Below are 26,767 nucleotides of genomic sequence, written 5' to 3' on the forward strand. Positions count from 1 at the left end.
TCATATTGTACGATATGCCGATTAATTCTTGGCTTTTCGGCTGTGCTTTATCTGAAAAGTGGTGCAGATTCAGTCATCTATCTACGGAGTAGTAGTTGTCCAAAATCATCTAAGATTGTCCAAACGGAAAATTACCATGTGCAATCAGAAAACGGTATACGCGCTAAAGGCCCGTGGAGTGCATTCATCAAATTGAACATTATATACTGGGCATCTATAAACCAGAAGACGTAGTTATACCTCAGGACAAAGGGCAATCATACGCCGCGTATACAAAACATCATCCTTTGTTTTTCGTATCTTTTTCAAACAGCAAGTCTATGGACAAACCAGCTGTAATACCCTCCATTCAAAAACCAAAACAAATTCTACTCTTTTCCCACCCGCTGACAGGGGAAATAACACATAATATTCACCTTGGATTGGTTCAAGCCGACTCGAGAACAACATACCAAGCCTTCACCCGAAGAGACATGGCGGCTTGGCCTGCTGCCAGAAACACAAAACCAGAATAATAAATACAAATACGGAAAATACAAAAAATAATCAATCCCTCCCCAGAAACCCTCAAAATAAGACAGGAGGGAACAGAGAAGGAAAGAAAAGCCACAAGCGCGTACGCTGGGCTTGCAGGCTGCAGAGGTGTCAGAGCGCCGATAAAAGAAGAAAGCTCCCAACGCCGTATGAACAGTAGCTGTCACAAAATGCAGGTAAGATGAACACAGATTTAACGCCTTGAAATGAAGGAAAGAGAAGCCTCCTTTTTGTGCATAGTAAAGAAAACGGGTAAGAAAATCCCCTCAGCCCAAATCTTGCACTGTGCCGAAACGCCATGATCAAAGAAGCCCCAGAAGAGTGTATAGCGCCGAAGAAAAGGCAGAGGGAATACAAAGGCCGAGCATCATCTATGTGGTAGATAGGCTGGCTAGGAAAAAAAAGATGGGTGGGAATCAGGACCACCAAAGACAGCCACAAGGCGTCAACTGCTCCAATTTCTGAGAATTCCAGGGTTGATTCCACATCTTTCGGAGCGAGCGGCTGTTTTGGGATGTTTCCTGCTTGTCCGAGTCAAGGTTCTCGTTAATCTGTATTTGAACGGGATTCCCAAGGCTATCCGTCACATTCGCCACACCCCGTCCCTTGTCGACGACCTGAACTTGGCGACAGAAAGGTCTGGGAGTGTTGCTGGCTTGTCGTCTCTCTACAAACTTGACACTTTTGGGGTAAGGGTATAAACCCTCCGAAGCATAGGGGTTGGGCACAGAGCTCATCGACGAGGCCGCTGACGAGGCCGCTGTGCGTGAAGTTGGTTTGGCTGAAGCGCTAGAATTCTGGATGGGGTAGATGAACACTTCGAGAGTCGTACCAGGCCAGGTGCATATCCAGGGTTTGTCACCGTCTTGAGCTCCATTAGGTTTGTTTGTTCGGGTTACATCATAATCGTCGAATGGTCCACCCATGTTGTCCCAACGTTTGGTCTTGGGGTTAGGAGGGGTGAAAGCATTCTCAGCGACAATGACTATCTTGTCATATGTAACCTTGAGCCACCACGCCGGGCCACGGTGAGGCTCAGATGTGTCGTTGACAAGTGTTAATATTTCATTATCAATATTGGGAGGCTGCGTGCCCCAGAGCAACCGGGAATCGATGAGATTGACGGCCTTGAGAGAGAGGCTATAGCATGACGTCGGTCTTTCGTTGGTCATATTGCTGAGCTTCATTTCGTAGTAGCTAGAAGGCATGCTACAGCTCCAAGCAGCACTTTGTCTGGTATCGTTGAAGCAAGCCTTGGGTGATTGGTTAGCAATCAGAGGTGGCAGCTCATATGTACCAGTAGGTAGATGAGGTAGACGTGGAGGGACAAAGGGTAAAGGTATGACATCAGACGTTGGCGTCGGAAACGACTGTGGATAACTACTCAAGCAGGTTAGCAATTGATGAGATACCAAATGAAAGTCAAGGCTGAGGGAAGACATACTCAGAACCGTGATTTGGCGGTTTATGGTGCGAGAGAACTGTTCCTATGACAGCACCCAGTATAACGCCAACAAGAATAACGCCTATAATTAATAGACATATTGCCCAGTACGGCACGATGCCCCAGAGCTTCTTCTTTGCCCTACGCTGCCACTTGCTCATTGGAGGCTTTTCCGCCTGGTTATGTGCAGCAGTGTTAATGTCGTGATGGCTGCGAGTGGATGGTCTAGACTGTGAAGGCTGAAGGTCTTCTTCTGTAGATGAAAATTCTGGATTTCGCGTCGCCACTCCAATCCCTCCAGCCCCAGTGACGGTTCGAGCTGGATCACTAGATGCGCCATCTTCTGGAAGCACAACCGCAGGAGGGGTAGCCTTTCGGACAACGGCCTGGTCGGGGTATCTTGTGTAAGGAGGCAGCTCTTCGGTATGTCCCAATGGTCCAACCAAACCTCCTACGTCTTCTCCATCCGGGCCGATTTGCCTTTGATAACCATCGTCAGATGTCGAAAAGCCAATGGGTATCTGATTAGGCGTCTCATCGCCGCTGGTGACAGTATTTTGAGGGTAGAGAGCATATGGATGCGCAGGGCCGCGGCCTGCAGCTTGCTCGGCAGGAGCCGAACCGTTGCTCAGTGTTCTCTGCGGGTACATTTGATACGGGTGCGAAGGGCCAGTGGGGCCTCGGTAAGGGCTCTGAGGCCGTATCCGAGGCGCATCTGAGAGCGACGCCAGCGCCGACGATAATGACGGATCGGTTTGAAGAGGGTTTGAACCATCGCTGCGGAGCGTGAGTGAATCATGAGGCCGCGGAGGCTTGACTGCGCTTGATGGGCGGGCAGAGGCAGATGCTGAAGGCTTGGAGAGGCTAGAAGTGGGCGTCTGTTCGTTGGTTGGACTTTGAGATAGTAATCGAGCTTGCGAAGAGGCGGCCGAGGCGCTGGTGAGATTGTTTGTCGTCGAGAATACTGATGAACTGTCGGTTGGTGATGAATTTGTTGGTCGAAAGCCGTCGGACACGGTGGCCGCAGCCAAATCGAATGTTTCATTTTCGCTGCCCTCTTCATCGGACAGCCCCAAAGATTGTCTCTGGATCGGTTTCCTGCGGAGAGCAGAGGCTCTTTTGTTGGGAGGATCCATCGCGATGGCGGCAAGGTTGGCGTCTTGGTGGACGGTGCTGCGGCGATGATGGCCAAACTGGGAAGCAAGGAGCAACTCAGAACGAAGCAGCCCCGAGAGGCCGCAGATGGCACCTGTCGGCGACCTCCCCCGATCGACCGCGATGAAGCCTCAAAATGGGCCGGTCGGGAAGAAGGGCGTCGCCAAGAGAGGGCGAGATGGAGGCCGAAACACACAAATTCGGCGATGGGTTGATTTTCGTCGTCCGTCTTTTCTCGGCACCAGCGTCCTGAGCGTATCGTGAGGGAAGCCGGCCGGGCTGTGGTTTCTGCGAGCGATGCGATGCGGCGGCGTCGACGTCGAATTGGCCGGCTGGGACGTGCAATGCGGCACTGGGAGGACGCTGTGAAGTCTGAGGCAGGAGGAGCGCTGAGATCGCGAGATAGCGAGCCAGAAGCGAAACAGGTGCTGCGGATTGCTGGGCCAAACGGCAGCGGCCACCACAAGCCGCTGAGCTGCAGCGCTAGAGCAAAGAAACCGGCGCCAAAAAACCTGATGGGCAGCACGGCAATTCAGTGACACGGTAGGTTTCGAGTCTAGCGCGGGCCTAGCCTGAAGAGGCCTAGACGAGGGCCGGAAAAAGAGGAACCTGCGCCATGCCATTGGCCAGCGGCGGATCTGGGCCGTGCTGCTAGCAGCAAAGCGGAGATGCGCCTGCATTTGGGGGGAGGCCCCTGGCGGAAGAAACTTTGACCAAGTCGTGCAGTACTTGTTCGCTGTCGTTTTCCTTAGCGGCAGAGCTGCCAGGCCACTGGCTGTGGAACTGTCCGTCAATGCTGATGTGCTCCTTCTGCCAAGTCGTGTATCATCCAAGTCCCTGAGAGTAGATGAGGCGACAGTCGCCTGACAGCGCGTATCTCGCCATATAACCCTACGGCAGACAGACCTCAGACAGCATCACGTGAAAGGGCATCGACGGCAGCAGGCGCATCGCTCGGGTACCAAGTACCTTATACGAAGTATTTCAAACTTTGCACATGTCAAGGTAGCGTGGCCGTGGTGGTAAAAAAAGAACAAAACGAACGAGCCACGGCCGCATTTCCCGCAAATTGCCTTGAGTGGCCGATCTTCATACAGCAATAGAGCCTGCTCCTTGGGTAGACTTACTGCTGATTATTCCGGATTATACGTTACATTACTCGCAGTACCTGTGCAATACACGCGTGCTATTAGCAACTTACCGATGGATATTTCAAAACGCCTACTCGCAATAATACGAGTGGCAAGGGGGAAGACGCTCAGTTCTGCATGAGACCAGGGACCGCTGCCGTGAGCCGAATGCCGCAAATCGCTGCCAAGCCCAGCCCAAGGACAAGCGACGATGCCAAGCCCCTCTTCTATCTGTTAAATGTTTAATTTACCGAGCTGCCCAGCTTCAGATGTCGCCGAACAGCAAGATGCAGAGCGTGGGAAGGATACGCATTATTCGAAAGGGTCGAATACTATTTGTTGTCTCATCTCATCACTACCTATATTGGCAGTAGCCTCTTCTGTACAATGTCTATCCTTTACTAACTTCCAGAATTGGCCTTGGCCGGGCAACATGTTAAAGGAACGCCGCAGGACCAGCATCAGCTACTACTAGCCTTATTGCGTTCAGCGCTGACAAAGTTGCCAAGGGCTTTGCTTTTCATTGTCAAACAAAATTACTACCATCAGCTAGAGGAGATTAACAAGATCAGGTATGGAGTAGACACTATCACTGCTCGTTAATTGGGTGTTGGGGCGAGCGCTGCCCCTGTCACAGCTAAGTGAATGCGTCGGATGGGACCAGCTACGGCTTATATATACTAATATTGAGTAGTGTTGTGGAGGGCACGAAAGACAATGTCCGCGAATGGGCGTTGGGCGTGTCTAGATTTTTTATCAAGGGGGCAAACAGGAGTATGTGTTGAGGCCATTCTCAAGTGAAGAGCGAGCTCATTGATTTCCTCAAATGCCGAGCAACTTGGTGTACATGATTTCGGCCCCCTTCCGCCCATACAAGGATGGTGTCTCTAAAGTACTTGTCAGCCCTCTTCTTCAATCCACCTGTACAACTATGGATCGAAACAGGAAACCATGCAAGATAGACTATCTGGCCAAGCCTGTCAAGCCGGCGCCGAATATATTAAGCATAGGCAGTACCTTGTGCTGAGCTTGTGGGAGCTGTGGGGAGGGGAAATTTCAGCATGTGGTGAAAACAAGCCAAAATTTGCCCCAACTTCGCTATTAACACCTGCTCGGCTGAGGCAAGCCCAGGCAGGGGCAGGCAATGTTTTAGATGTCAGCAAATTAAACAACTTAGCTTCCCGTCGTGGTTGTATCAACTCCACCGAACTTGCCGACAATTATTAAAGCCGATGCTTCCTGGCCAATTACCCTCCCCCCTTGCTCACATTCAAGTTTCGAAGTTGTGAGCACTCGATCTGTGATTTTATCCTTGGTTCTGATAAAGATATGTAGTGGTAGTTGGCATCAAGTAAACCGGGCTGGGCAAGTCGCAGCTGGATACTGTAAAGAAGAGTCGTGAAAGTACGGCTAAGCTAGAAATAGGTAGACGGCTTACATGAACCCAATGCATGGATTAAAGGCACTTACACGTCGCAGCGCATGCTAGACGAAGTCGCTAATATACACAGTGCTCCAAAATTCGGTGAAATCAACGAACAAATACGGCCCTAGCTGCGAGAAATAAAACTTTGCCCTCGATATTTAACTATCAGAGTATGCCCTCCATCTGTGCTGTGCTGCGGGTAAATCACAAAGCCGAATCTAAAGACACGAGATACAGCAGAGAACGACTTGAGTCGCATTACCCACTCCTGCTAGCTCTAGCTCTCGCAGCTCCTCAAGCGCATCCACCAGTGCTATTTACAGTTCCATGCACTACTAACCGAGCTATTAATAACTCGCTCGGACTAGACCTCGGTGGCTTCTGCGCCCATCTACAGGTGCCGACAGGAATTGGTAGGATTGCTGGTGGTGGTATTAAAGTCTTCTCCATCGCCAAGAAGCAAAGACAGGGCAAGAGATGTTAAACAGTCTCGGGACCAGGAAAAGAGACAAATGCGCATCCCGCGGGATAAGAAAAAAGAGCGCTCTTCCTCGTGAAAAAAGAGCCATGCATACCATGATTCCTCGTCGTGGCGCTGCTCGGACGCAGCTCCGCACGCCCCCTCTTCCTCCCACTTATGTCAGCCAGGCCAGCTTCTCAATTCAACTCGACTCAACTCGCCGCCATCCAGCCATCGTCCAAACTCTCTCTTCCAGATAGACCATCTCTGCGCTCAACCCAAAAGACCGGCTGTAACTTTGAGCAGCGATCATGCACCAGCTACTACGACCCTAACGACGAAGAAGATTTAAAAGGGAAAAAAGAAAAGGAATTCCTCGACTTCTAATCCGAAAATCACCGAGCCCCGGGCATTGCTATCATATACCAAAGGACCCACGAATCGAGCCTTCACTATACGGTCTTCTCTCTTTGCTTTTCTTTCGTCTTGAGCTTCCTCGCCATGGATCCATCTTCGGGGCCTCTTGGGCCATCTATTGCAGCTGATGCTGAGCTCGAGCTCGAGCGCGATCATCATTCCCAAAAGGAGCTTGCGCACGATAATCATGAGCAGCAGCAGGAGCAGCATCAAGAAGGACTTCAACCTGCTGCTATCGAGCCGACTGTCGAGCCAGCTCTTGAGCCAGCTACCCCTGCCGCCGTCGACAGTGCTGTTGTCGCCAGGGATGATGCTGAAGATAAGCTTCTCACACCCCCCGACGCCGCAACCTTGGACACAGCTCCCGTTGCCACGCATCTAGCTCGATTCGAGTTTAGCGATCGCGGCACCAAGATCTTGATGGTCGAATGGTATCCTGGGGCGGGTGCGAACGGCTTGTCCAACCAAGATACGAATTCTGCTGCTGGCGCAGTCTCCAGCGATAAGACCAGCGCTGCTGGTGCTGCTGCTGATAATGCATCGGCCACGCCAGCCCGTGTTCCGGCCAGCCCTGTCGTTGATGCCGCTGTCTGGGAGGTTTCGTGGCCGGGGAAGTCAACCTTCCTTCCGGCTAGGGATACCGATGAGAACGACGCGCGACGCCGTGTCTACTTCATGCTACCTCCTGAAGCGTCGGTTCCGGCAACGGTAACTATTGCGCGCCCTGGGCGGCCCAGCTTGGTTCTTAAGCCGCTGCCAGCCATATTTCCAGAGCATTTCCATGCAGAGTCTGGCCCTCGAGGGGTGTTACACACGATATGGGCTAAGAAACGCCTAAGGGAGCTTGAACTAGAGATGGAAGCTGAGATGAGGGCAAACGCTGAGAGTGTGGGCCTTGAGATGGCTCTGGCGGAGAAGCAGTGGATCGTCGACAACTTCTTGCGTGCTCCTACAGCACCTGCTCCTACGAGTCCTCGCTCCCCCGTCTCTGGACGCCTTGGCGACAAGCTCAAGGGCTTGCGTCTGGCTACCTCGCCGGCAGATCTGGTGCCGAGCCCAGCAGGTAAGCTGTCCGCCAGAGAGAGAAGAGAAACCCCACATCTCAATCATTCATCTGCTCGTGATTACGAACTAACAAAAAGTGCCCCTGAACCAGCAAATACGTTTACCAGCCCTGATAGCCAGTCCCACATGCTATCTCCCCTAGGAGGTGACATTGCCGTGTCTTCCTTCTCGGCCATTTCACGCAGCCACCCATCCGGCCCGATGTCTCTTGACGCTGCTCTTAGTGGCGATGCGGCTCCTTTACAGCCTGGCTCTCACGACGCTGAAGATGACCTGTTCGCACTGCCCATGAGCCCTCGGAGCCCAGATATGATCAAGAGCCCGTTTAGCGCCCTTGGCGTGGGCCTCTAAGACACAGCGCATCCATAAGAAATTCGGAAGAAGAATGAAGAAGTAAGGCAAAGAAAGAGGAGAAGAAGAAAAAGGAAAAAAAGAAAAAAACTAATTTCAGCATTGCATAGCCTGTTGTCGCAATTTTGTAACATTGATACTGATACCCTCGGGACGCCTTCCTTTCATCAAGGCCCGCCACATAGAGAGAAGGATGCTCGGTGATATAGACTTTTTTTTCCACTGATGTTGAAATCAGAATATCTGTACTCTTCGTCATGTAGACAACCAAAAATTTGAGAGTTTCCAACGTGAAGCTCATACTTTTTGTTAATAGCTTATGCGGCTTGCCTTGTTGCCATTTATTTTGACCCAAAGATGATAGAGATGTGCTATTATTTAGAATAGCACATAGAGACGAACAGAGTAATCCCGTGTGTGAGTATTACGAGTGCAAAACTGAAGATGAAGCTCTTTTATGGGATATATATCATCTATGCCACCAACTGGTTACAAAGGAAGACAGAAATTGCGACAAGTAGGACAATACGTGCTATAATCTAAATACATGAAGAAAAGAAAAAAGAGCCTTTTGGTAACCCATTGCAGACACCCGCCTTCTATCAGCCAGCAACGCAGCATAATATAGTCTCATGACGCTCTCCTGAAGCCAAAAAGCAGAAAAATTACCTCCAACCACCAACCCGGCCTTCATCCCACCTCTCCTTACGCTCCTGCCGCAAATAATACTGCACCTTGGCCTCCCTATACCGTCTAATCCACTCGGCCGCTTCCCTCTCCGACGTGGTCGCCTCCCCGCCGCCGCCGTCCACGCCGTCCCTATCCAGAAAACTCTCCTCCATAGCCTGGCACACGAGGGCCTGCTCCTGGACGCTCTGGTTGAGCAGCTGGTAGAGCGCGGCGGGGCTGAAGCGCGCGAGGGCGAGGTCCATGTCGGACTGCTTCTGGCGCCACTGGCGCTCGAGGGCGTGCATGGAGAGGAGCTGGGCCTGGGCGGCGGAGCGCTGGTGGGCGAGGCGGGATTCGAGCTCGGACAGGCGCGTGGCGAGGTCGATGTTGGAGGAGAGCGCGGCGAGGAGATCTTGGTGGGAGGCTTGGAGGGAGGGGTGGATGGAGGAGGGGGAGTTTGTGAGGCCGTTGAGGAGGGATGGGCTAGAGAGGATGTCGGCGAGGTCTTGGATGCTGTTGTTTTTTTAGTAGAGGTTAGCTGGTTGTTTGTGATGTAGCTTCTTTTGTCGTGGGATAATCGTGTATATATGATGCATGGCCACTTTGACGAAGCATGGAGAAGGAAACTCACGATTTATCTTGGAGCACCTGCGGCAGCCATTGGTCTCCCGGATCTGGTATATCAGCGCTCCTGGCTGTTACCGCCGGCGGAAGAGGCGGTGTCGGTACTCCTCCCGCCGCTGCTGTCGCGGCTGCGTCCAGGCCGGCTATCACTGAGCTCCGATACTGCTGCCCCGCCTCGGACAAGGTCGACGGAGGTGGAGGCGGCGCGGCGCCGCTTGCCGGTGTGCCGATGCGGCTGGGCTCCTGGCTGCTGGGCTTGGGGGGGAGGATCGGAGGTGTGGGTGCGTGGGAATCGGCAGGGAAGCCGGACATGACGGAGAGCGTTTTGGCGGGTGAGTTGTGAAGAGAGTGCTACGGAAGATTGTGACGATGCTGGACGCTTAAGCGGCTGCTGTCGTTGATAGTGGGCTGCGGGCTCGTGGCTTGTGGGGGTTTGGAGGGGCGCTAGTACGAATCGATCTAATTGTGGTTTGCGGGGGATTGAAGCTGATTCAAGTCTATGCGGTTAGGCAGATGCATGATGCTACTCTGTTTTTGCTTTGGAAATGCAATGGAACTAGTGGAGATGGCGCATGAAGAGTAGTAAACGAGAGTTGTTTTAATCAAATACATGGGGGGAAACACAATTCCAGATCTGGATACATGTGCCTATTCCAGAGCTAGCTCTCAAGCATCATGGAGCTTAGACCTTAGCTATAGACCACTTCCTAATAGATGGTCAGCAACAGGGGATGCTCCATATGTACGTGCTCTTATTTATGATTTAGAGAGATTTTTTTGAACTGGAATGTTACGGTTTTGATATTATCGATGCTGATTGGCTTTGTTTTGGGATACGCGCTTGTGAATGCCTCCAAGTTGTGGATGCGGAAGATGCAAGCAGCTGTTGCATACCTCCAGTCGAAATACCTTAGCAGTCTTCCTATTGCCATAATCGTTAAAGCCACTGAATTTCAAGGTCTAGAGGTATCCATATCTCTCTTGAAGTGTATAGATACCCTATAGTTATTCAATTTATTACTACTTCTATTATGGAAGGCATTGTGAGCTCTGCACTCGTTACCCTGTAGTATAAATGCAACAAACTTCCCCAGATTGCCATTGACTAGGGAATCCTGCAGGATGCATAATAGTATGTACATAAAAGCCGGTTTATGCCCACACAATCATCACATGAGCGTGAAGCCAATCAACGGCGATTTACAGCCCTTATGCCCACCTAGGTAGGTAATTCCTGCTACCCCGCCATTAAATGAACGGGCTGGGAAACGAATCGGACGAATCATCGACGTCAACGTCACGACAGTATGAGAAGATGCCTCGGCTGGGCAGCATCCAAATCAAAATTAACAGGTGATGGATATGTCATGTTCAGCTCTGGGGGGAGAGTCTAGATCTTACGACGCAGAACGCTGAAAGCCAGCATGTTTCTGGGAGAGTTCGATGTGCGGCTCCAGCTGTGGAGTTGGGGACATACTATCAAAGCCCCCCTCCCTCATAGACGAATGATGATGAAGACAATACTAATTACCTATCAATACGGCCAGGAGGTTTGGGAACTTTGAACAAAAAATGTTACTGAGGCGCCTTTCCTACACAAATCTGCGTGCCTGCGGTAATCCCACACGGGATGTGTTGCCAAGGACGGATAGTAGGCTTCAATTAGCCGTCTTGTTTTCAACTCCCCACTCGCTACTTTAGCCCTCCCGGAGTTGTTCAAGGGTCCGAAGCAACAACCTTTGACGCCCTGCCCTTTAGCTGCTTGGTTGCTTCATAAATGTCCTGTTTTCTTCTTCTCGCCTCTCATAATGGCTCTCTCCTCGTGTTTTCCAAGGCCCCCTTACACTCTCGCTCTTATTATTTTTACTATTCATATCCTGTTATAGGTCATATTTGAATATGTGAATGAGAAGGGTGACTACATATATTTTATTTGCTTCAGGACAAACAATCTCTTATTGCTTCAGTTTGGTTCAATTTGACGAGTTTCCTGCAGTTTCCGTCTTTGGGCCAAATGTATATGGCCACTCGACACTGGCGGACATTCAGTCATAAATAACCGTATAATTCCCCTTTGGAGTACCGAAAGCCATGGCCTTGATCGAGGCTCTGTTGGAGCATGTCTCCATCAAGAAGCTCTCCATCGCCCTGGTTGGCATTGGTGCATTCTTGATGACAATCAGCCGCATAAGGGAGCATCGCCGGATCAAGAGACTCGGCAACTATGGCCCTTCGCTCCAATCTCGTCTTCCATTCGGTTAGCTCTACCCTTTGTTCCTGAGCATCTCCTTCACCTGTGCTACATATAACTCAATAGGATGGATGGATATAATATTTCCTTTTTATAAAAGAAAAAAAGAGAGAGAAAGAGAAACCACGGCTAATGTATACCTACCTCAAATAGCCCTGGACTTTGTCTACTATGGCATCCGATCCACCATTGCCCACAAGAACATGGAACTATGGCGAGACGTCTTCTTCTCCAACTCCTGGACCTGCGAGATGCGCATTCTCAACCAGCGAGTCTGCTTCACCGCCGACCCCGAGAACATAAAGGCCATGCTCGCAACGCAGTTTCACGACTTTGGCAAGGGAGAGCAGTTCCACAGAGAGTGGGCGCCCTTCCTCGGCGACAGCATCTTCACCACAGACGGCATGCAATGGCACAACAGCCGCCAGCTCATCAGGCCGCAGTTTACGAGGGACCGCGTGAGTGACCTGCACTGCTTTGAATCTCACATACAGACGCTCTTCAAGACCATGGCAAACGGAGGCCCGTTGGAAGGCGAGAATCAGGCGGTCGATCTTGGCCGTGCCGATGGAAGACGAATGGACATCCGCGACCTCTTCTTCCGCTACACGCTCGATGTTGCTACTGACTTCTTGTTGGGAAGTGATGTCAAGTCCCTAACGTAAGACTGTGTCTGAATATCTTACTCTCTCCAGGAAACGGCAACCAACAGGCAGACTGACCCGTCATTTAACTCATAGAACCCCGAAACAAGAGTTTGCTGAAGCCTTCAACGAAGTCCAACGAGTCCAGAACATCCTGGCTCGCGCGTACAAACTGCAGCCCCTGATCCCCAAAAAGTCCTACTACGACGGCCTCAAAGTAATGAACCACTTCGTCAACCACTTCATCCAGCGCGCCCTGCGCCTGAGCCCCGAGGAACTCGCCGCCCACACCAAATCCGACAAGGACTACACCTTTCTGCACGAGCTCGCCAGCTTCACCCGCGACCCCAAAGTCCTGCGCGACCAGATCGTCGCCGTCCTGCTCGCCGGCCGCGACACCACCGCCTCAGTCCTCTCGTGGGCAATCTACGAGCTCGGCCGCCACCCCCACGCCGTAGCCCGCCTGCGCACCGAGATCCTCGACACCGTCGGTGAGGACCGCCTCCCCACCTACGACCACCTGAAGAACATGCCCTACCTCAAGGCGGTCCTCAACGAGACGCTGCGCCTCTATCCCGCCGTCCCGTTCAACGTCCGCGTCGCCCTCAAGGACACGACCCTCCCCCGCGGCGGCGGCCCGGACGGCTCCGAGCCGCTCCCCGTGCTCAAGGACACGCCCGTCGGATACTCCACGCTCGTCATGCAGCGCCGCGCAGATCTATACCCCCCGGTCTCGGACACCTTCGCCGACCCGAGCGTCTTCAGCCCCGAGCGCTGGGCGGCGTGGCACCCGAAGCCGCACGACTACATCCCCTTCAACGCCGGCCCGCGGATCTGCATTGGGCAGCAGTTTGCCCTCACGGAGATGAGCTACACGCTGTGCCGCATCTTTCAGCGCTTCGAGCGGGTGCAGAGCTTCATGCATGAGATTGACGGCGGGGATCCGCTGCTAAAGTCGGATATTGTGCTGTCTCCGGGACAGGGAGTGCATGTGGCGTTCTGGGAGCCGAAGAAGGAGGCGTGAATGTTATATATATATATATATACGAATTGAAAGAGAAGAGGAATTAATATATATATATATATATAAAGGAAAGAAAAGAAAGAAGTATGAAAGAGAAGAGGCTGAAATTTATGATTTATGATTTGGAGAGACATATACATGAACACCTGCTCTCCTTCTTTGTTGAAACATGGTGTATTTTTCTTTACATAGGTATATTGTTAACTGAAATCAATTCATGCTATATCTCATATCCCTCCTTCGCCATTCTCAGCGGTATGATAAATGAAAACCGTAATATCACCACCCCTTGGTTATATGTAAATACCCCAAGTGAAACAAAAAAGACACTCTTCAGACGCGCTTTCAACCTTGCACGACCCTGGCTGTGTAATTCCAAACTACACCACAAAAAAAAAGAAACATCACATTCACACACACTCTCTCTTTGCATCACATCACTCCTTTCATTTTCTGCCAAAGCTATCCTTGACGGCCTGACCAAATCTCGCAATCGCCGCATTCATATTCTCGGGGCTTGCCGCAGCAAAAGTGGCACGGAAGTGCAAGCTCGGCAGAGGACCGGTATTCTCAGTAAGGAACCATGATCCTCGAGCGACGAGCACGCCGCCCTTGATGCACGAGTCGAAGATTTCCTGCTCGATTTCTAGGAGGCTGCGGGTGCCGGCGTTGGGGTGCTTGGTGTGGTCGACGGTGAACCATAGCTATAAGAGAAAAAGTGTTAGAATGTCCATCTCACCAAGTAGCTGCAAAAAAAAAAAAAAAAAGTGTAAATAGAAGGGGGGAGTGAGACAAGACAAGACTTACAAACATGCCGGCAGCGGGTGGCGTCCAGCTCACAAGATCCCGCGGTAGGTTGTCTTCACAGGCAGCCAGCAATGCGTCTCTCTTCTTGGTGTACTCTAGTCTCAGATTCATCAGCCACCGCAGGTAGCCCTCGTGACCCCATGTCTCGTCTAGCAGCTTGTGGACGATGACTTGCGAGAAACCGCTCGGGCCCTGGCTGGCAACCTCGGCGTGGCGTTGGTATCTCTCGACAATCTGCTCCGAGGCGACGATCCAGCCCATTCGAGATCCCGGGACCAGGACCTTGGAGAGGGAGTCCATGCGCATGACTCGGCCATCGATGTCCATGCTGACATATGTAGGTATCAGAGAGGAAACAAACTCTTCGACGTTGTTGGGCGCCGGGGCATCGGGCTGGCCTCGGCCGGTGTAGGGCTGCATCTGGAGGAAGTAATAGGGTTCATCCTCGAGGATGAAGATGTCGTGCTTCTGCGCAACTCGGTAAATGGCTTGCCTTCTCTCCGTGCCTTGGGTTGCTCCCGTTGGGTTTTGTCCCGAGGGGACGGTATATAGAAGATGAGGCTTCCTGGATCCCCTGGCTTTGGCGTCCCAATTGGTGAGCAGCTCGTCCATGGCCTCGGGGATAAGTCCTTGCTCGTCAACGGGGATGCCGTAGGCCTTGACGCCCAAGGGAGCAATCGTTTCCAGGGCTGTTGAGAAACTGAAATCCTCCGTCAAGACCGAGTCGCCACGGTCCTTGTCCAAAAACATGCGCAGCGCCTGTTCCAATGCTCCGGTGCTGCCAATGGTCTGGCAGATTCTCCAATCGGCGTAAGGCGGATTGCAGACAATTTCCGTGTGCTCAGTCAGGAACCGCATCATCTGAGCAGAACCCGTGGACTGGCCGTAGTTGAGCGCAATGGAGAGGTCATAGGTGCCGTCGCGATCACGGACGTCGTACTTGCCAATGGTGACATTCTGCCCGTGTCTAGCAGTCGCCTTCTCCGAAAAGTCGGGCGGCATAGCTACTTTCATGTCGATTTCACTGAGGGGGAACAGCTCGCTGGAGGGCAGGCCGCCGCCGAGGGAGATGAGTCCCGGCTGTTTTAGGTGTTTGGCTGCCTGCTTGAGAGAACAGGGCTCTCTCGACTTGCTCTCTGCACTGAGATGATCTACATGTTTATTTTCAAGTTAGCCAAAGAATTTCACAACGCCCAGATGAGCCATCGTTGTGTTGGCAGAAGATACTGATGGACAGCAAACATACCATCCCATCGTTTCGCTCTTGGCTTCCCAGCTTGCTAAAACGAGAGACAAGGTTAGCTCCCGCTCTTTACTAATGAGTGTAATGTATCCACGCTACACATACAGATCCCTTGAACATGTCGCTGTCAGATGCTGCAGCAATGCCTGCTACCAGCTTGCCCGCCTTGGCTCTCCTCGCGGCGATATCACGGAGTACTGAGGGCGAGTGCTCTACTTCGTGTGTGGCGGGCTGTGCAGCGGCCGCTGCTTCGGCGCTGTTGAGATGGCTTGACCTGCTGTACAGTGATCTGGCTGCGCGGGAGGAGATCGTGGCGGCGCCATTACGGGAAGCTGAAAGAGCCCGGAGTCGGGCAGCTTTGGCGATGGGCTGCATGGTGGCGGCTTGGATGCTTACAGCTTCACCTGTTGTGGGTGTATATATAGGTATATATAGGGATATATATGCTTATCAGCTCTGTGACCCGGTAATTGCCACTGCGTCGACGGTGTTGGTTCAGTGTGTGGTCTATATGATTTCTTATTCTTCGGCAAGTGAGATGAAGAATGTGAGAATAGGTAATTATAAACCTGGTGGAACAGAACACTGGCGGGCAGTGTGTGGTGAAGAAAGGGAGGTGAGAGTAGAGGTGTATAAGAGTATTTGATTGGGCTCAAAGTGGCCCCCCGGAGCTGATAACGAGCTGGTGCCCCTCTAAGTTCCCCCAATCATTAGTTTGGCGATAATGCAGTAAAGCTGGCCTCCGTGCCGGCATTTGTCAACCGCCTCCATAATAATTGTCATTTTACGCGATGGTTTGGGGAATGGCAGCCGGCGCCGGGATCGGGGTTCCGCCGTCTGTAGCCGCCAGTATCCCCCAGCTGGAACGGCACTGGCGGGGGCTTCTCCAACTCGAGCGTTTTGGCGCCTCACCGGACCTCTGGGACTGTGCTGTGGCCCGCTTATTACGTACACAATGGCGCGCCCTAGCAGCAACATGAAGCTGTTAGACGGCCGTTCTGGGGGTTTAGTGGGAGGTGGGGCAGATCGGGATGCCTGTAGCGTGCATTGGATACTGCCCAAGTAGGCAGTAATACTGAGATGCTCGGTGTTGGATCAGTGTCTTGGACATCCGACAGCGGCAAGCAATCCATCTGCGGAGAAGCATGATATCTAGTAGCAGTTAGGATCAGATGCCACGATAGGAAAGCGTCTTGGCAGATACTCACAGTACTTGTACATGGCAGTAGCAACATTCTATTGTAGATGCCAACACTCAGCAGCTCAAAGCAGATTAGCAGCGATATAGTATCAGTGTCTGATGCAGTAGCAGCAGCAACATCACTTACACGTATAGGAAGGCGTATGCTATTACTATTACTGCGTCTCTCCACAGCCCCGGTGGCATCATCACTCGTATGTACGAGAGCCTTGCCTTGGCGATTCCTGGATCATCGGCCCTTTTCGATTGGTCCATCTTCGTTAGAGCTCATCGTGCCGTGTGTAGCTTTCATCGGTGTATTATTAGCTCTGACCAGCTTCTGTCGATCTGGGTCGAGATATGACAGAGCGACATTCTCCTACAACATGCCTAAGCTCTAGCTGATATATATATATTTTTCCCGCATTTAAACTGGCCATTATTATCGATTCCCTCTTCTTACTTTGCATTTGAATTTGGATTGCTTGCTTTGCTAAGGCTTCTCTTCCATTTTGTCTTTACAATAAGCTTTGTGGCTCTACTCTATACCAGGCGGTCAAATACCAGCGCATCGTTTCCCATTGATTATGTAATGCGTCCAGAGAGCTTCCCCATGTGATGAAGCCTCCCTGCCAACTTGCCATGCAGCGACAACCTGTCAAAACAGCAAAATACCCGCACTCACATTGCAACAATCAGGCGCCAGCGAGCCCAATGGCTCTGTCATGAACCGTAGCGAACAGAAATGACCGAACATTTGCGCCGTGAACCCCCGACATCGAAGCGCTGAGGAGACTCGGCTTCCGCCATGTATTGGCCCATCGGAACTCCGCGCGTCTATGCCACCAGCAGCAGCAGAGCTTCGGATTCGAACATATATGTTTCATACGATGGCCTGCAGAGCCATTCAGGATCCTCAGTGGCATCGCCGCAGCCCGACTCCAGTGCGCAGCCGCTCAAATCACCCACGCCAGAAGAATCCGACGATGCGCAGCCTCCACCAACACCCATGACACCGGCCACGCCGGCTGTCAAGCCAGTCGAACGCTATGAGTTCTTCCCAGACGGCGGCGCTGCGAAAGACCATGCCGCCGAAGACAGGAGGGTGCCCGTAAAGGACCCCGTGCTTGCGCTGCGCATTGCCCGCACCGGCCAGATGTTTGCCGTCATCACGGCGACGTCAATCACGCTCTGGCAGACCAAGGTATGTTGGTCGCATGGCCGGATTCCATTGCTCTCTTGGCTAATCCCCCACAGCCTGCAGTGGTCCTCGCTGTAGTAGTTCGATCCGACTCGTCCTTGGAATCCTATGGCATCAACGTCGACCTTCTACTGCGCCCCGATTCTGCCATCTTAGTGGTGCACACATCTAAAGGATATCTCATTACTTATTCGATAGCCTCTGATGGCGAATCAAGAGTCTATAAACCACATTTTCCAAACTATCACAACGTACAAAAGAGAAAGCAGAGCCTCATTGGCCCGCAGTCTCACCTGCGACCCGACCAGATTCTGTGGGGGCCGGGAGAGGGCGGAGGGGTTCGCGATGTCAGCGTTCGCTTCCGCATGGTTATCAAAGTTGATGCCGGGATAGAGAGTGCTCTAGCCCTTGACGATGAGCTAGTTGTTGCAACAAGAAAGCCTGCCGCAGTACAATGCATCCGCTGGACACCCGACAGCAGTGGGAATCAAACTCGGACAGAGATCTTGAGTCGCATGGGCTGGGTAGAGAAAAAGGCATCCATCGTGGAAATGACCCATGATCGGCCGATGAATCTGGCCACCTGGATTACAAGCGATGGGAGAGCGTACGCGGTTCAGCGCCTGCAACGTAAAAGCACAAACGAAGATGAAGCAGAAGGTGCTGACGCAAAGCGCCTCTTCAAGGGGCATTGCTTCTATACTCCACAGGATTCGAGAGGACGTGCCGTGCGCGCCGTGATTAACGCTCGGTTCTCACTCATCGCTGTTGGCTGCGCGGACGGCACAATCCACGTTTACTCTGTCCGAGACTACGCAGGCAACATTGTGCATTCTCACGCCCATCGTATGCCCTTCTCCACGGCGACGGCTGGCGTCTTTACAACCCTGACATACTCACCCGATGGGTACTGCCTCTTCGCGGGCTTCGAAAAAGGCTGGTGCACTTGGAGCATGTTTGGCAAGCTAGGAAGCCACAGCTTTGGAGCTGAGCCCAGCGTCGCAACAATGAATGGTGAACAATGGCTTACGGGGATCAGAGGCGCAGTTTGGGCTGGCGGAGGCTCCGAAATTTTTCTACTGGGGCGTCGGCATGAAGCTATATGGTCACTTGAGATGGCAAAAAACGCAATTACCGGTTGTTACAACGAAGCCAATGTCTTTCGTACGGTGCTCCAAACGCCGACCAGCGTTATGATATACCGGGGTTATGATCTTCCCGACCTGACGAGCATCTCCGCCGAGCCCTTCTTATGGCATACTTCAAGAATACCATCAACATATCTACTCAACCAGTGGCCGATTCGCCAGACCGTCATTTCTCCGGACGGACGCTATGTTGCTGTCGCCGGTCGCCGGGGACTGGCGCACTACAGCGTCAACAGCGGACGATGGAAGACCTTTACTGATGAGGCGATGGAAAACTCATTCTCAGTCCGGGGAGGTATGTGTTGGTATCAACATATCCTAGTTGCGGCGATAGAAGACAACCGGACGTTTGAGCTGCGGCTCTATTCGCGCGAGGCGGCGCTGGACAACTCCCATGTGTTGCACACCGAGCGGCTGCCCGCGCCCGTGGTGCTGATTGCGGCATCTGGGGAAGATTCCCTTCTCGTATATACCTACGAGAATCTCTTGTACCACTACATTTTTGTGCCAGCCGGCGGGTCGGTTCGTTTGGTTCAAGTCGGCCAGATTGCATTTCACGGAATTGTGCGGTCTCCTGCCAGAGTTCGAGGACTCAGCTGGATCTTGCCAGACAGCCAGATCAGCGACGGAGACCCTTCCCAGGACGTGGCCGTTGCGTCTGTTCTCTTTTTAGTCGACGGCAAGCTGGTATTGCTGAGCCCTTCGATGAATGAAGATGGCCAGCTCAAGTACGATATGCGTATCGTTGCGCAGAATGTAGAATACCATGTGAGCATGCGAGATCAGCCTCCCATCAACATCACCCATTCCCCTGAAGAGACTCAGCTGCGCTATGGTCCGCTTGCTCTCCGCGATTCTCTGTGGCTGTTTGACGGAATGGAGATCAAAGCATGGGCCGATATTCATGGCGTCCTGACGGCAGCGACGGGTGATAACGGGAGAGAACTACCACCACCGGTATCCATAGATGTCGACTTTTATCCACTGTCCATCCTGTTAGAGAAGGGCATTGTCCTTGGCGTGGAATCAGACCTAGTGCAACGGCGCGATGTGAACTTTTCTTTCTTTCACTTCGCAATCAGGGTAAGTGGGCGGAAATCACTCTGGCCGGCTTTCATTTGGTATGGCACGCTCTTAAATGCTGACTTGACTGGATTTCATAGACGCATCTCGTCCTACCAGACGTACTACGGTTCTATCTTTGCAACAACATGACGGTCGAAGCGGCAAATCTCTCTCAGCAGTATGAAGGATTAGAGTACTTTTCCCACGGACTGGAAGTGCTGCTTCATCGTGTGTTGGATGAAGAAGCTGATACGTCACCGAAGCCGGAAGATGCTGTATTGCCGCGTGTTTTGTCTCTACTGTCATCTTCTAAGGAATACCTTGACATCGTTCTACAGTGCACGAGGAAGACAGAAGTCCGACAGTGGAAGACACTTTTCGCATATCTCCCTCCAGCACAAGAGCTGTTTGAGGAATCTTTGCAGAGAGGATCGCTCAAGACTGCGGGCGGATATCTCATCATCCTACACACACTGGATGAGCTGGAGGCTTCCCTGGAGCAGTCAGTCCGAGTTCTGACAAGGGCAGTCAGAGAGGGCGACTGGGAATTATGCAAAGAGCTTGCGAGATTCCTGGCTGCTATGGACGAGACTGGAGAGACGCTCAAAGAAGCCATGAAGATGGCAAACGTTGGCGTGGCTCGGACCTCTCGAGATGGCATCTCAAGCAGACTTGAGCTTCCCGCAACTGGACTGGGGTTTATTAATGGGAGCAGCAAGAACAGTAGCGGAGACGATGGCGAAACAACATCTGGTATGCGGTCTCCTAGTGATGCCGGCAGTATGGGCTCGACAATCAGTCCTTTAGATGGATGAAAGAGGGGGGAAATAGACGACTGTGAATCTGACTATAGAGCAAGACGGCACAGGCAACGTTGGCGCTGTCACACGATGGCTATATGGTCATTACGATGAGGATGTGTTTTTTTTTATCCTAGATAGTTATCGTTTCTTTATGGGCCCGAGTTGGCGAAACGGATGAGGTGTAGGCCTTGATTTGGATAGCAAAAGGTAAAGCCAGCAACCTGATGGGGTGTGTAAGAGGATACCTCGTGCTTACCAGTGTATATACGGCTGATGTATTCACCATTTTGCTCGTTCCACTCTCCTTCTCCTTCTAATTAATAACAGCAACGTGCCCACTATGCTACGTAGAATCTACACCCTACACCATGCCAGCTAGAGTGTTCCTTGTTTCTGCACCAAGCGTGCGTCGTGTCACGACCTCTGGAGGAGATGCCATGTGCGGAGCATGGCATATGACAAGGCTAGCAGACCGGCAGCTCCATGCATTAGCACCAAGTGAGATCTGACGAATGGTGTATTTTGGAATACATCTGGTCCCGTAAGATGCTCACCGAAACTACCAAGCACTGCTTTGCCTCCCATTTCCATGTCTGATGCCTGTTTCGACGTTCAAGCCACCGACCAGCACCACAGCTGATTGTTAGCCACAGCTGCCAGCAGCGCTCGACACTAGCCGCCCCAGTCACGTTATCGCCCAAACAACCAATCCCCCGTACCCCACCATCGCTGGCAGACTGCCGCTCACCACCGCCGCTGCCAAAGTCGAGATACGTCAAACCTGGGCTTGGGCAAAAACTGAACGCGGCGCCACCGTTGCCCTCTCGAATCCCCCGCCTCCCGATCGTTGTCTCACGGCCGTTGCCATCGGCTGATACCGCGACCGCCGCCTCCCTTGTCCACGACCGGTCGGCCATTCTACCGCCTCGAGTCCAGTCGTAGCGCTTGCTGCCCATTGCTGCAGCCTCGTTTTTTTTTCTACCTCGTGCTGCTTCTTTGTTCCGCGTTTCCCTGCTACATACGATGGATGAGTACGCGAGCGAGTCCGATAGTGACTACACCAGCTACTGGAGAGACTGGGTAAGTCGCTTCTGCTGCCTGCACCTGTTTATTTGCTCTCTATCGCTCCCTGTCCCTCCAATCTGTTGCCATGGGGCCCAATATAGCTCTGCCGGCTTCGGTGCCGGCGGTGTTTGCTGGTCCACGGCTGGGAACGGAGGGATAGGATAGAGCGCGTGGTGCCATTATGGCACGGAAACAACAACAAAAGAATACATCGGATCAGACCAAAGCTGACGCGCTACCATGTGCGCAGTTCATTTCATCCAGAGGCAATGAGTATTTCTGCGAGATCGACGAGGACTATCTAACGGATCGCTTCAACCTGACGGGCCTCAACACAGAAGTCCAGTACTACCAATATGCGCTGGACCTGGTGACGGATGTCTTCGACCTCGACTGCGACGATGACATGCGCGAGACGATTGAGAGCTCAGCCCGACACCTGTACGGCCTGGTGCACGCGCGATACATTGTAACCACACGCGGTCTGACGAAAATGGTACTGTTTCCCTCTCTATCATCGCCTTGATCTGTCCCCCCATCTCTCCCCCTAATCAATTTTTTTTTGGGGGGGGGATCCTGAACCGTCTCTTTTTATGTCGACAGGATGCTAACTATGCGCTCCTTTGACAGCTCGACAAGTACAAGAAGGCAGAATTTGGCAAATGCCCTCGCGTCAACTGCCACTCTCACCCCTTGCTCCCCATGGGCCTCTCCGATATCCCTAACCTTAAGCCTGTCAAGCTCTACTGCGCCCGCTGCGAGGACCTCTACAACCCCAAATCCTCGCGCCACGCCTCTATCGACGGAGCCTACTTCGGCACCTCCTTCCACAACATCATCTTCCAGGTCTACCCCGCCCTCATCCCCTCCAAAAGCATCGAGCGGTACATCCCCCGCGTCTACGGGTTCAAGGTGCACGCCGCCGCGGCGCTGGTGCGGTGGCAGGACCTCAAGAGAGACGATATGCGGAGGAGGCTGCGCAAGCTGGAGATTGAGTCCGGCTTCAGAGAGGAGCAGATGGATGACGAGGAGGAAGAGGAGGAAGACGATGTTGAGTTTGAGGGAGTGGACGGAGCTAATACCAACACAAACATGAGACTGATTGAGGGACCAATGTGATTAGGAGGAGAAGGACAAAACGAACCAAAACAAAAAAGAGGGGGGGATGAAAGAGACACACGCTCAAAAAAAAAAAAAAAAAAAAGAAAAAAAGAAAAGGCATTAACAAATACTTCTGGGAAAGGAATAAGGAAATATGGTTCTTTTATTTCACGAATGGCAATGAAAGGGTTGGAAAAACGAGATTAAAAACAAACAGAATCATGATGCTCATGTTTCTCGTCACACAAACATGCTTCATTTCCACCCCTAACCCCCCTCCCGCGGCTCTTTCATCTCACGGCTAAGCTCGCTCACTCTTCAGCGTTGGACCCCAAAACTACACAAACAAACATCCTCCTTCCATCCATCTCCCTCTCCCTCTCCCTCTTTGATGTTGTACGGAAAGGCGTTTGGCGGCGGCGGAGGCGGGAACCAAACAAGCTCTGGATTTGAGTTTGTTCTGCATGCATGACCTTCCCCCCCTTTTTTTCTCTCTCTTCTTTCTCTCCTCTTTATTCTTTAATATGCATCATTTGTTCTCTTTAGTTAGTGTAACTCGCATGGGGCTTTAACGAATGTATTCTTTGTTATCGTATTAATCTGACGAAAGCTGTATAAAACTGAATTTGATGCCATGTTTGATACTTGATTGACTGACATTACGCAAACCTCCTTCCTAGGTCCTTGAAGCTAAATCTTTAGTATCTTGAAGTTGGAGATGCTCAAATGCAGATGTAATGAGAGCTGTTAAAAAAAAAAAAAACGTACATCAATTAACGTTGACCACTAAATAAATAAAACTTGTCTAATAGTATCATCATCCAGATAAGGCAGAAAACAAGACGACTTCCCCTTCTGCCCTCGAATTACACTCTCCCTTTATATCTGTCTGCTTTCTCCACAATGGGAGAGATGGGTATCATTTAAACTCTCGAATCAATGCCATGTCCGACCCCCTGACTCGTCCCCCCATTCAAGTTGTTCAACTCTACATCCTGATATGGCTCAGCCGTCTGGGCAGGAGATCGATAACTCATCCCCGCTGGCGTTGCAAGTGAAGCTTCAACATCGGTAGATCGTGCATAATTGGTATTCTCCATCACTCCATGCTCGACGTCTTTTTCGCTAACGTAGCCCAAACGGCCGACGCCAGCCCAGAAAGCCCGGTCTGGACTCCGAGGGCCCCAAGCCCAACCAGCACCAATGGTGATGGGCAGGTGATAATATCTGAAACTGAAGATAGCTGTAAAGGTGCCGATGGAAAAGCCGAACAAAATGTCAAAGCCATGGTGTCGGAAATTAAACCAGCGAGAAGCAGCGATGAAGATAGCTAGGCAAAAAGGTGCCACGGTGATAACGAGGAGATAAACAGGAGGAGCTGCTGCCTGACGGCGCAACGCTTGTATACTGGAATTATACCTGATACTTTGACTCGCACTTTTGCTAGCCATGGGTGTGGTCGCATCATCGTCATACTGCTCAACCGCAGATGCTAAACGAGACGGAAAAGCAGCATGCACGTCATGGCTTGACGTGGATGTGCCCGTAGCTACAAACGGCATAGTTACGGCAAACTTGCTGGCAAGGAACAGCGAGAGGTAGAGAAGTCCGCCGGCTGAGGCCGCAGAATGGCCACTGGGATAGCTTCGAAAGCCATCGTCAAGCTTCGCCTTGTCGGTCTGCGTGCAGATATCGGCCGAAAAGAGCTGACCGATACTGTTGCCCAATGCGAATTCTCCCTTGAAGCCGCCAATGAGGTATTTCGATGCGTTTTCCAAGTCGGGTACGCATCGTGCAAGTAGATCAGGTCGAGGCTTGCCGCACATATTCTTGATGCCACTAATAAAGAAGAAACCACAGCCAACTGACATGAGAAGTCCCAGTATACCAATGTGAAGCTCCCATAGTTTACGCTTCCAAACTAACGAAGCAGGGGTATTTTTAGGCACCGTTGCACCTGGCACAAATATGATGGAGACAATGATGATAATGACAGCGGGGACTCCACTGCTCAAGACAAAGAGCAGCCAGTCCGGCACAGTCTCGTGTACCGTAAAAGGAAAGCTATAGTGGGCATCACCTCGTTAATCGTCTGGACAAGAAAGAACAATCTAGATCAAGCTCTTGGCAAAGCTTCAACGTGAAACTCACGAGATGTCTGGATCAACCAAGGAAAAGGGCCGTTTGTTGGGTGTAATTCGGCCCAAGACGTAGCCAACAGCAGTAACGATAATAAGAACAATCCAGTCGAAGATGTACGACGTAATGAGTCGGATTGAGGGCGGCCCCATTTTGGAATTGGGCCCAGGTCTGCTTATCTGTTGATATGAGCGCATCTGCCACAGAGGAGAAACAAAGAAATGGGCTATTAGGGAAGCATCAGAGGGAGAGGGGAGGCTAACGGGCGGTATAAATGAATTTGTGTCTAAGGGGAGAGCTTTAAACTGGAGATGGAGATGGGCAGGGTTAAAGTTCGAGCCAGGGTCCTGTGGATAGCTCAGATCTCTCTCCGCTCAGTGGCTGTGGCGCCGCTAAACCGGGCGACTTTTCGGCTCAGGTGAGGATAATTGGGTAGATTCCACGGCACAGTGCCATTCTCCAGGGGACGCGTGGCAGTATTAGAGCACAGCCCATTTTGGAGGGCGCGAGACGTGACTAGCGGTGGTTGTGATGAAGGGTTTCTTTGCATTGTCTCATGTAATGCCACAGGGGGTGATGCCTGTGCATATCAATCACTCGCTGGCGAGGGACCGAGACGGGGGAGATTAATGAGAAAGACGGGGAAATGGTGAATCAAATAGGCACTGACCGTGTGGGCGGCTTGGCCCTTGGCTTTTGATGTTTCGATTCGCATGTGCCTGGCGATGAGAAAACCGTTGATGTTTCTGGATTGCCGAGATAAGTATCATCATCCCTGCCAGCATCTCAAGAATAGCACCACTCATGTAGCAACTCTACCTACCTGCAATGCCGAGTTGGTGACAAAACGATCCATGCAACTAGTAGGGGAAATGGAGTACTGTTTCGGAGTTACGAGGTCTTTTGCTTGGAATAGCACGAGTAAGATGAGAGAAGATGGCAGTGCAAGGCGCGCGCATCGCCGCCAAATGATTGCTAGCCAGCCGTTGAATCTGGAAACGGAAGTGGGTCGTGTGCGCAGCTTCCCAATGGCCAAGGAAGGGCCAAGGAAGGGTCAAGGAAGGGGCATTAGAAAATGCTTGGCAAGCGACACCCCTGGTCTCTTTCTCTTTTTGACGTAGCAGACGCCGGCTCTTCGCTCTTGGCTTCTTGGCTCTTTCCCGCCGACACTGTTCCCGTCTACGATCTCCGTAGGGCAGCACGAGGTTAAATCAACGTTAATCGACAAGCATTAGTAAGTCTGTTTAAAATAGGAATTTACAGTAGTAGGTATAACAGTTCCATTAAAATATCCTCGATAGGTCAGATTTCTGTTCCCCTTAACTCGTAGGTACTGATTTCTCCTCCCCACAGGCATGCACACAAGTGTGTATCCTCGATTGATACAAGTCTATGTATGAGCACCAAGGACAAAGAGAGAGCGGCGAATTGGCGAATCAAATCTCTTACCAAATACCTAGTCCTACAATATAGTGCTACAGTAGCTTAACTGGACACTATTAGTACCCGCCTCATCTCTCTTCTTTCTTTAGGCGCTATGGGTTGGTTACGCGAGCCATGCTTCTCCTTACTAGGGGGCATATACCTACACGCTGTATAGAATGTGGATTAGCCTCGGTTTTATACGGTGATTCGGAAAAGGGCAAAAAGAGAGAGAATCTTCTTCGTAGCTAGCTATTGAATGTCAAATACTACTGCGTAGTATGTAGCATTACGCGGACTGAGACATTGGTGGCTTTCGCTGGCGAATCATCAAACGAGAAAGACCCTTAGCCGTCTCAGAGCCGTGGATGCTAAGACGATCCCTAACCAATGTGGCAC

The 26,767-nt window shown here is 51.7% G+C and overlaps 9 protein-coding genes across 11 annotated transcripts; 4 read left to right on the plus strand and 5 right to left on the minus strand.

The window, feature by feature from the left end:
• Window positions 1–159: 159 nt before the first annotated feature.
• Window positions 160–3,620, minus strand: TrAFT101_003397 (uncharacterized protein). Its single transcript, XM_024909327.2, has 2 exons — window positions 1,979–3,620; window positions 160–1,914 (listed from the first exon to the last, which is right to left on the minus strand). Exons 1-2 carry the CDS (start codon window positions 3,112–3,114, stop codon window positions 951–953), a joined length of 2,100 nt encoding a protein of 699 aa, XP_024766846.1. The 5' UTR covers window positions 3,115–3,620; the 3' UTR covers window positions 160–950.
• Window positions 3,621–6,094: 2,474 nt separating this feature from the next.
• On the plus strand, window positions 6,095–8,396 carry TrAFT101_003398 (uncharacterized protein). The gene is made up of 3 exons (XM_024909326.2): window positions 6,095–7,629; window positions 7,723–8,024; window positions 8,093–8,396. The coding sequence occupies exons 1-2, from the start codon at window positions 6,651–6,653 to the stop codon at window positions 7,980–7,982; spliced, it is 1,239 nt and encodes a 412-aa protein (XP_024766845.1). The 5' UTR covers window positions 6,095–6,650; the 3' UTR covers window positions 7,983–8,024; window positions 8,093–8,396.
• Window positions 8,397–8,432: 36 nt separating this feature from the next.
• On the minus strand, window positions 8,433–9,666 carry TrAFT101_003399 (uncharacterized protein). Its single transcript, XM_024907375.2, has 2 exons — window positions 9,283–9,666; window positions 8,433–9,164 (listed from the first exon to the last, which is right to left on the minus strand). Exons 1-2 carry the CDS (start codon window positions 9,585–9,587, stop codon window positions 8,648–8,650), a joined length of 822 nt encoding a protein of 273 aa, XP_024766844.1. The 5' UTR covers window positions 9,588–9,666; the 3' UTR covers window positions 8,433–8,647.
• A 999-nt stretch (window positions 9,667–10,665) lies between these two features.
• TrAFT101_003400 (uncharacterized protein) lies at window positions 10,666–13,415 on the plus strand. The gene is made up of 3 exons (XM_024899032.2): window positions 10,666–11,532; window positions 11,680–12,187; window positions 12,267–13,415. The coding sequence occupies exons 1-3, from the start codon at window positions 11,367–11,369 to the stop codon at window positions 13,192–13,194; spliced, it is 1,602 nt and encodes a 533-aa protein (XP_024766843.1). The 5' UTR covers window positions 10,666–11,366; the 3' UTR covers window positions 13,195–13,415.
• TrAFT101_003401 (uncharacterized protein) lies at window positions 13,352–16,003 on the minus strand. The gene is made up of 4 exons (XM_024903224.2): window positions 15,350–16,003; window positions 15,248–15,281; window positions 14,002–15,152; window positions 13,352–13,898 (listed from the first exon to the last, which is right to left on the minus strand). The coding sequence occupies exons 1-4, from the start codon at window positions 15,617–15,619 to the stop codon at window positions 13,641–13,643; spliced, it is 1,713 nt and encodes a 570-aa protein (XP_024766842.1). The 5' UTR covers window positions 15,620–16,003; the 3' UTR covers window positions 13,352–13,640.
• Window positions 16,004–17,093: 1,090 nt separating this feature from the next.
• Window positions 17,094–21,016, plus strand: TrAFT101_003402 (uncharacterized protein). Its single transcript, XM_024904857.2, has 3 exons — window positions 17,094–17,628; window positions 17,682–19,856; window positions 19,937–21,016. Exons 1-3 carry the CDS (start codon window positions 17,233–17,235, stop codon window positions 20,651–20,653), a joined length of 3,288 nt encoding a protein of 1,095 aa, XP_024766841.1. The 5' UTR covers window positions 17,094–17,232; the 3' UTR covers window positions 20,654–21,016.
• A 184-nt stretch (window positions 21,017–21,200) lies between these two features.
• On the minus strand, window positions 21,201–21,597 carry TrAFT101_003403 (uncharacterized protein; the record flags this gene model as incomplete). Its single annotated transcript, XM_066126871.1, has 2 exons — window positions 21,201–21,277; window positions 21,366–21,597. 2 exons carry the CDS (start codon window positions 21,595–21,597, stop codon window positions 21,201–21,203), a joined length of 309 nt encoding a protein of 102 aa, XP_065982978.1.
• Window positions 21,598–21,664: 67 nt separating this feature from the next.
• On the plus strand, window positions 21,665–22,825 carry CKB2 (casein kinase 2 regulatory subunit; the record flags this gene model as incomplete). Its single annotated transcript, XM_024898826.1, has 3 exons — window positions 21,665–21,721; window positions 21,957–22,202; window positions 22,337–22,825. The coding sequence occupies 3 exons, from the start codon at window positions 21,665–21,667 to the stop codon at window positions 22,823–22,825; spliced, it is 792 nt and encodes a 263-aa protein (XP_024766839.1).
• A 749-nt stretch (window positions 22,826–23,574) lies between these two features.
• TrAFT101_003405 (uncharacterized protein) lies at window positions 23,575–25,875 on the minus strand. Of its 3 annotated transcripts, none has more exons than XM_066126872.1 (4): window positions 25,770–25,875; window positions 25,617–25,692; window positions 24,959–25,125; window positions 23,575–24,871 (listed from the first exon to the last, which is right to left on the minus strand). In XM_066126872.1, exons 2-4 carry the CDS (start codon window positions 25,659–25,661, stop codon window positions 23,731–23,733), a joined length of 1,353 nt encoding a protein of 450 aa, XP_065982979.1. In that variant the 5' UTR covers window positions 25,662–25,692; window positions 25,770–25,875; the 3' UTR covers window positions 23,575–23,730. The 3 variants fall into 3 exon arrangements, with proteins under 3 accessions (XP_065982979.1, XP_065982980.1, XP_024766838.1); XM_024898978.2 differs by having other exon boundaries at window positions 23,576–24,871; window positions 24,959–25,117; XM_066126873.1 differs by having other exon boundaries at window positions 24,959–25,692.
• Window positions 25,876–26,767: the final 892 nt, after the last annotated feature.

The sequence above is a fragment of the Trichoderma asperellum genome, chromosome 2 (genome assembly GCF_020647865.1).
Source record: "Trichoderma asperellum chromosome 2, complete sequence".
Taxonomy (NCBI): Eukaryota; Fungi; Ascomycota; class Sordariomycetes; order Hypocreales; family Hypocreaceae; genus Trichoderma; species Trichoderma asperellum.

Excerpts from the sequence above, each read along its gene's own strand:
- TrAFT101_003399 (XM_024907375.2), bottom strand. The coding sequence starts at position 9,587 with ATGTCCGGCTTCCCTGCCGATTCCCACGCACCCACACCTCCGATCCTC. Across the intron at positions 9,165-9,282 it reads CAGGTGCTCCAAGATAAATC|CATCCAAGACCTCGCCGACA; the intron begins GTGAGTTTCCTT and ends AAAAAACAACAG.
- TrAFT101_003397 (XM_024909327.2), bottom strand. The coding sequence starts at position 3,114 with ATGGATCCTCCCAACAAAAGAGCCTCTGCTCTCCGCAGGAAACCGATC. Across the intron at positions 1,915-1,978 it reads CCGCCAAATCACGGTTCTGA|TTATCCACAGTCGTTTCCGA; the intron begins GTATGTCTTCCC and ends CTGCTTGAGTAG.
- TrAFT101_003405 (XM_066126872.1), bottom strand. The coding sequence starts at position 25,661 with ATGCGAATCGAAACATCAAAAGCCAAGGGCCAAGCCGCCCACACG. Across the intron at positions 25,126-25,616 it reads AGGGCCAAGCCGCCCACACG|ATAAGCAGACCTGGGCCCAA; the intron begins GTCAGTGCCTAT and ends TCATATCAACAG. Across the intron at positions 24,872-24,958 it reads TTGGTTGATCCAGACATCTC|CTTTCCTTTTACGGTACACG; the intron begins GTGAGTTTCACG and ends TGCCCACTATAG.
- TrAFT101_003402 (XM_024904857.2), top strand. The coding sequence starts at position 17,233 with ATGTATTGGCCCATCGGAACTCCGCGCGTCTATGCCACCAGCAGCAGC. Across the intron at positions 17,629-17,681 it reads TCACGCTCTGGCAGACCAAG|CCTGCAGTGGTCCTCGCTGT; the intron begins GTATGTTGGTCG and ends AATCCCCCACAG. Across the intron at positions 19,857-19,936 it reads TCTTTCACTTCGCAATCAGG|ACGCATCTCGTCCTACCAGA; the intron begins GTAAGTGGGCGG and ends TGGATTTCATAG.
- TrAFT101_003401 (XM_024903224.2), bottom strand. The coding sequence starts at position 15,619 with ATGCAGCCCATCGCCAAAGCTGCCCGACTCCGGGCTCTTTCAGCTTCC. Across the intron at positions 15,282-15,349 it reads GCGACATGTTCAAGGGATCT|CAAGCTGGGAAGCCAAGAGC; the intron begins GTATGTGTAGCG and ends CTCTCGTTTTAG. Across the intron at positions 13,899-14,001 it reads CACCCGCTGCCGGCATGTTT|CTATGGTTCACCGTCGACCA; the intron begins GTAAGTCTTGTC and ends TTTCTCTTATAG.
- TrAFT101_003398 (XM_024909326.2), top strand. The coding sequence starts at position 6,651 with ATGGATCCATCTTCGGGGCCTCTTGGGCCATCTATTGCAGCTGATGCT. Across the intron at positions 7,630-7,722 it reads TCTGGTGCCGAGCCCAGCAG|CAAATACGTTTACCAGCCCT; the intron begins GTAAGCTGTCCG and ends CCCCTGAACCAG.
- TrAFT101_003400 (XM_024899032.2), top strand. The coding sequence starts at position 11,367 with ATGGCCTTGATCGAGGCTCTGTTGGAGCATGTCTCCATCAAGAAGCTC. Across the intron at positions 11,533-11,679 it reads CCAATCTCGTCTTCCATTCG|CCCTGGACTTTGTCTACTAT; the intron begins GTTAGCTCTACC and ends TACCTCAAATAG. Across the intron at positions 12,188-12,266 it reads AGTGATGTCAAGTCCCTAAC|AACCCCGAAACAAGAGTTTG; the intron begins GTAAGACTGTGT and ends TTTAACTCATAG.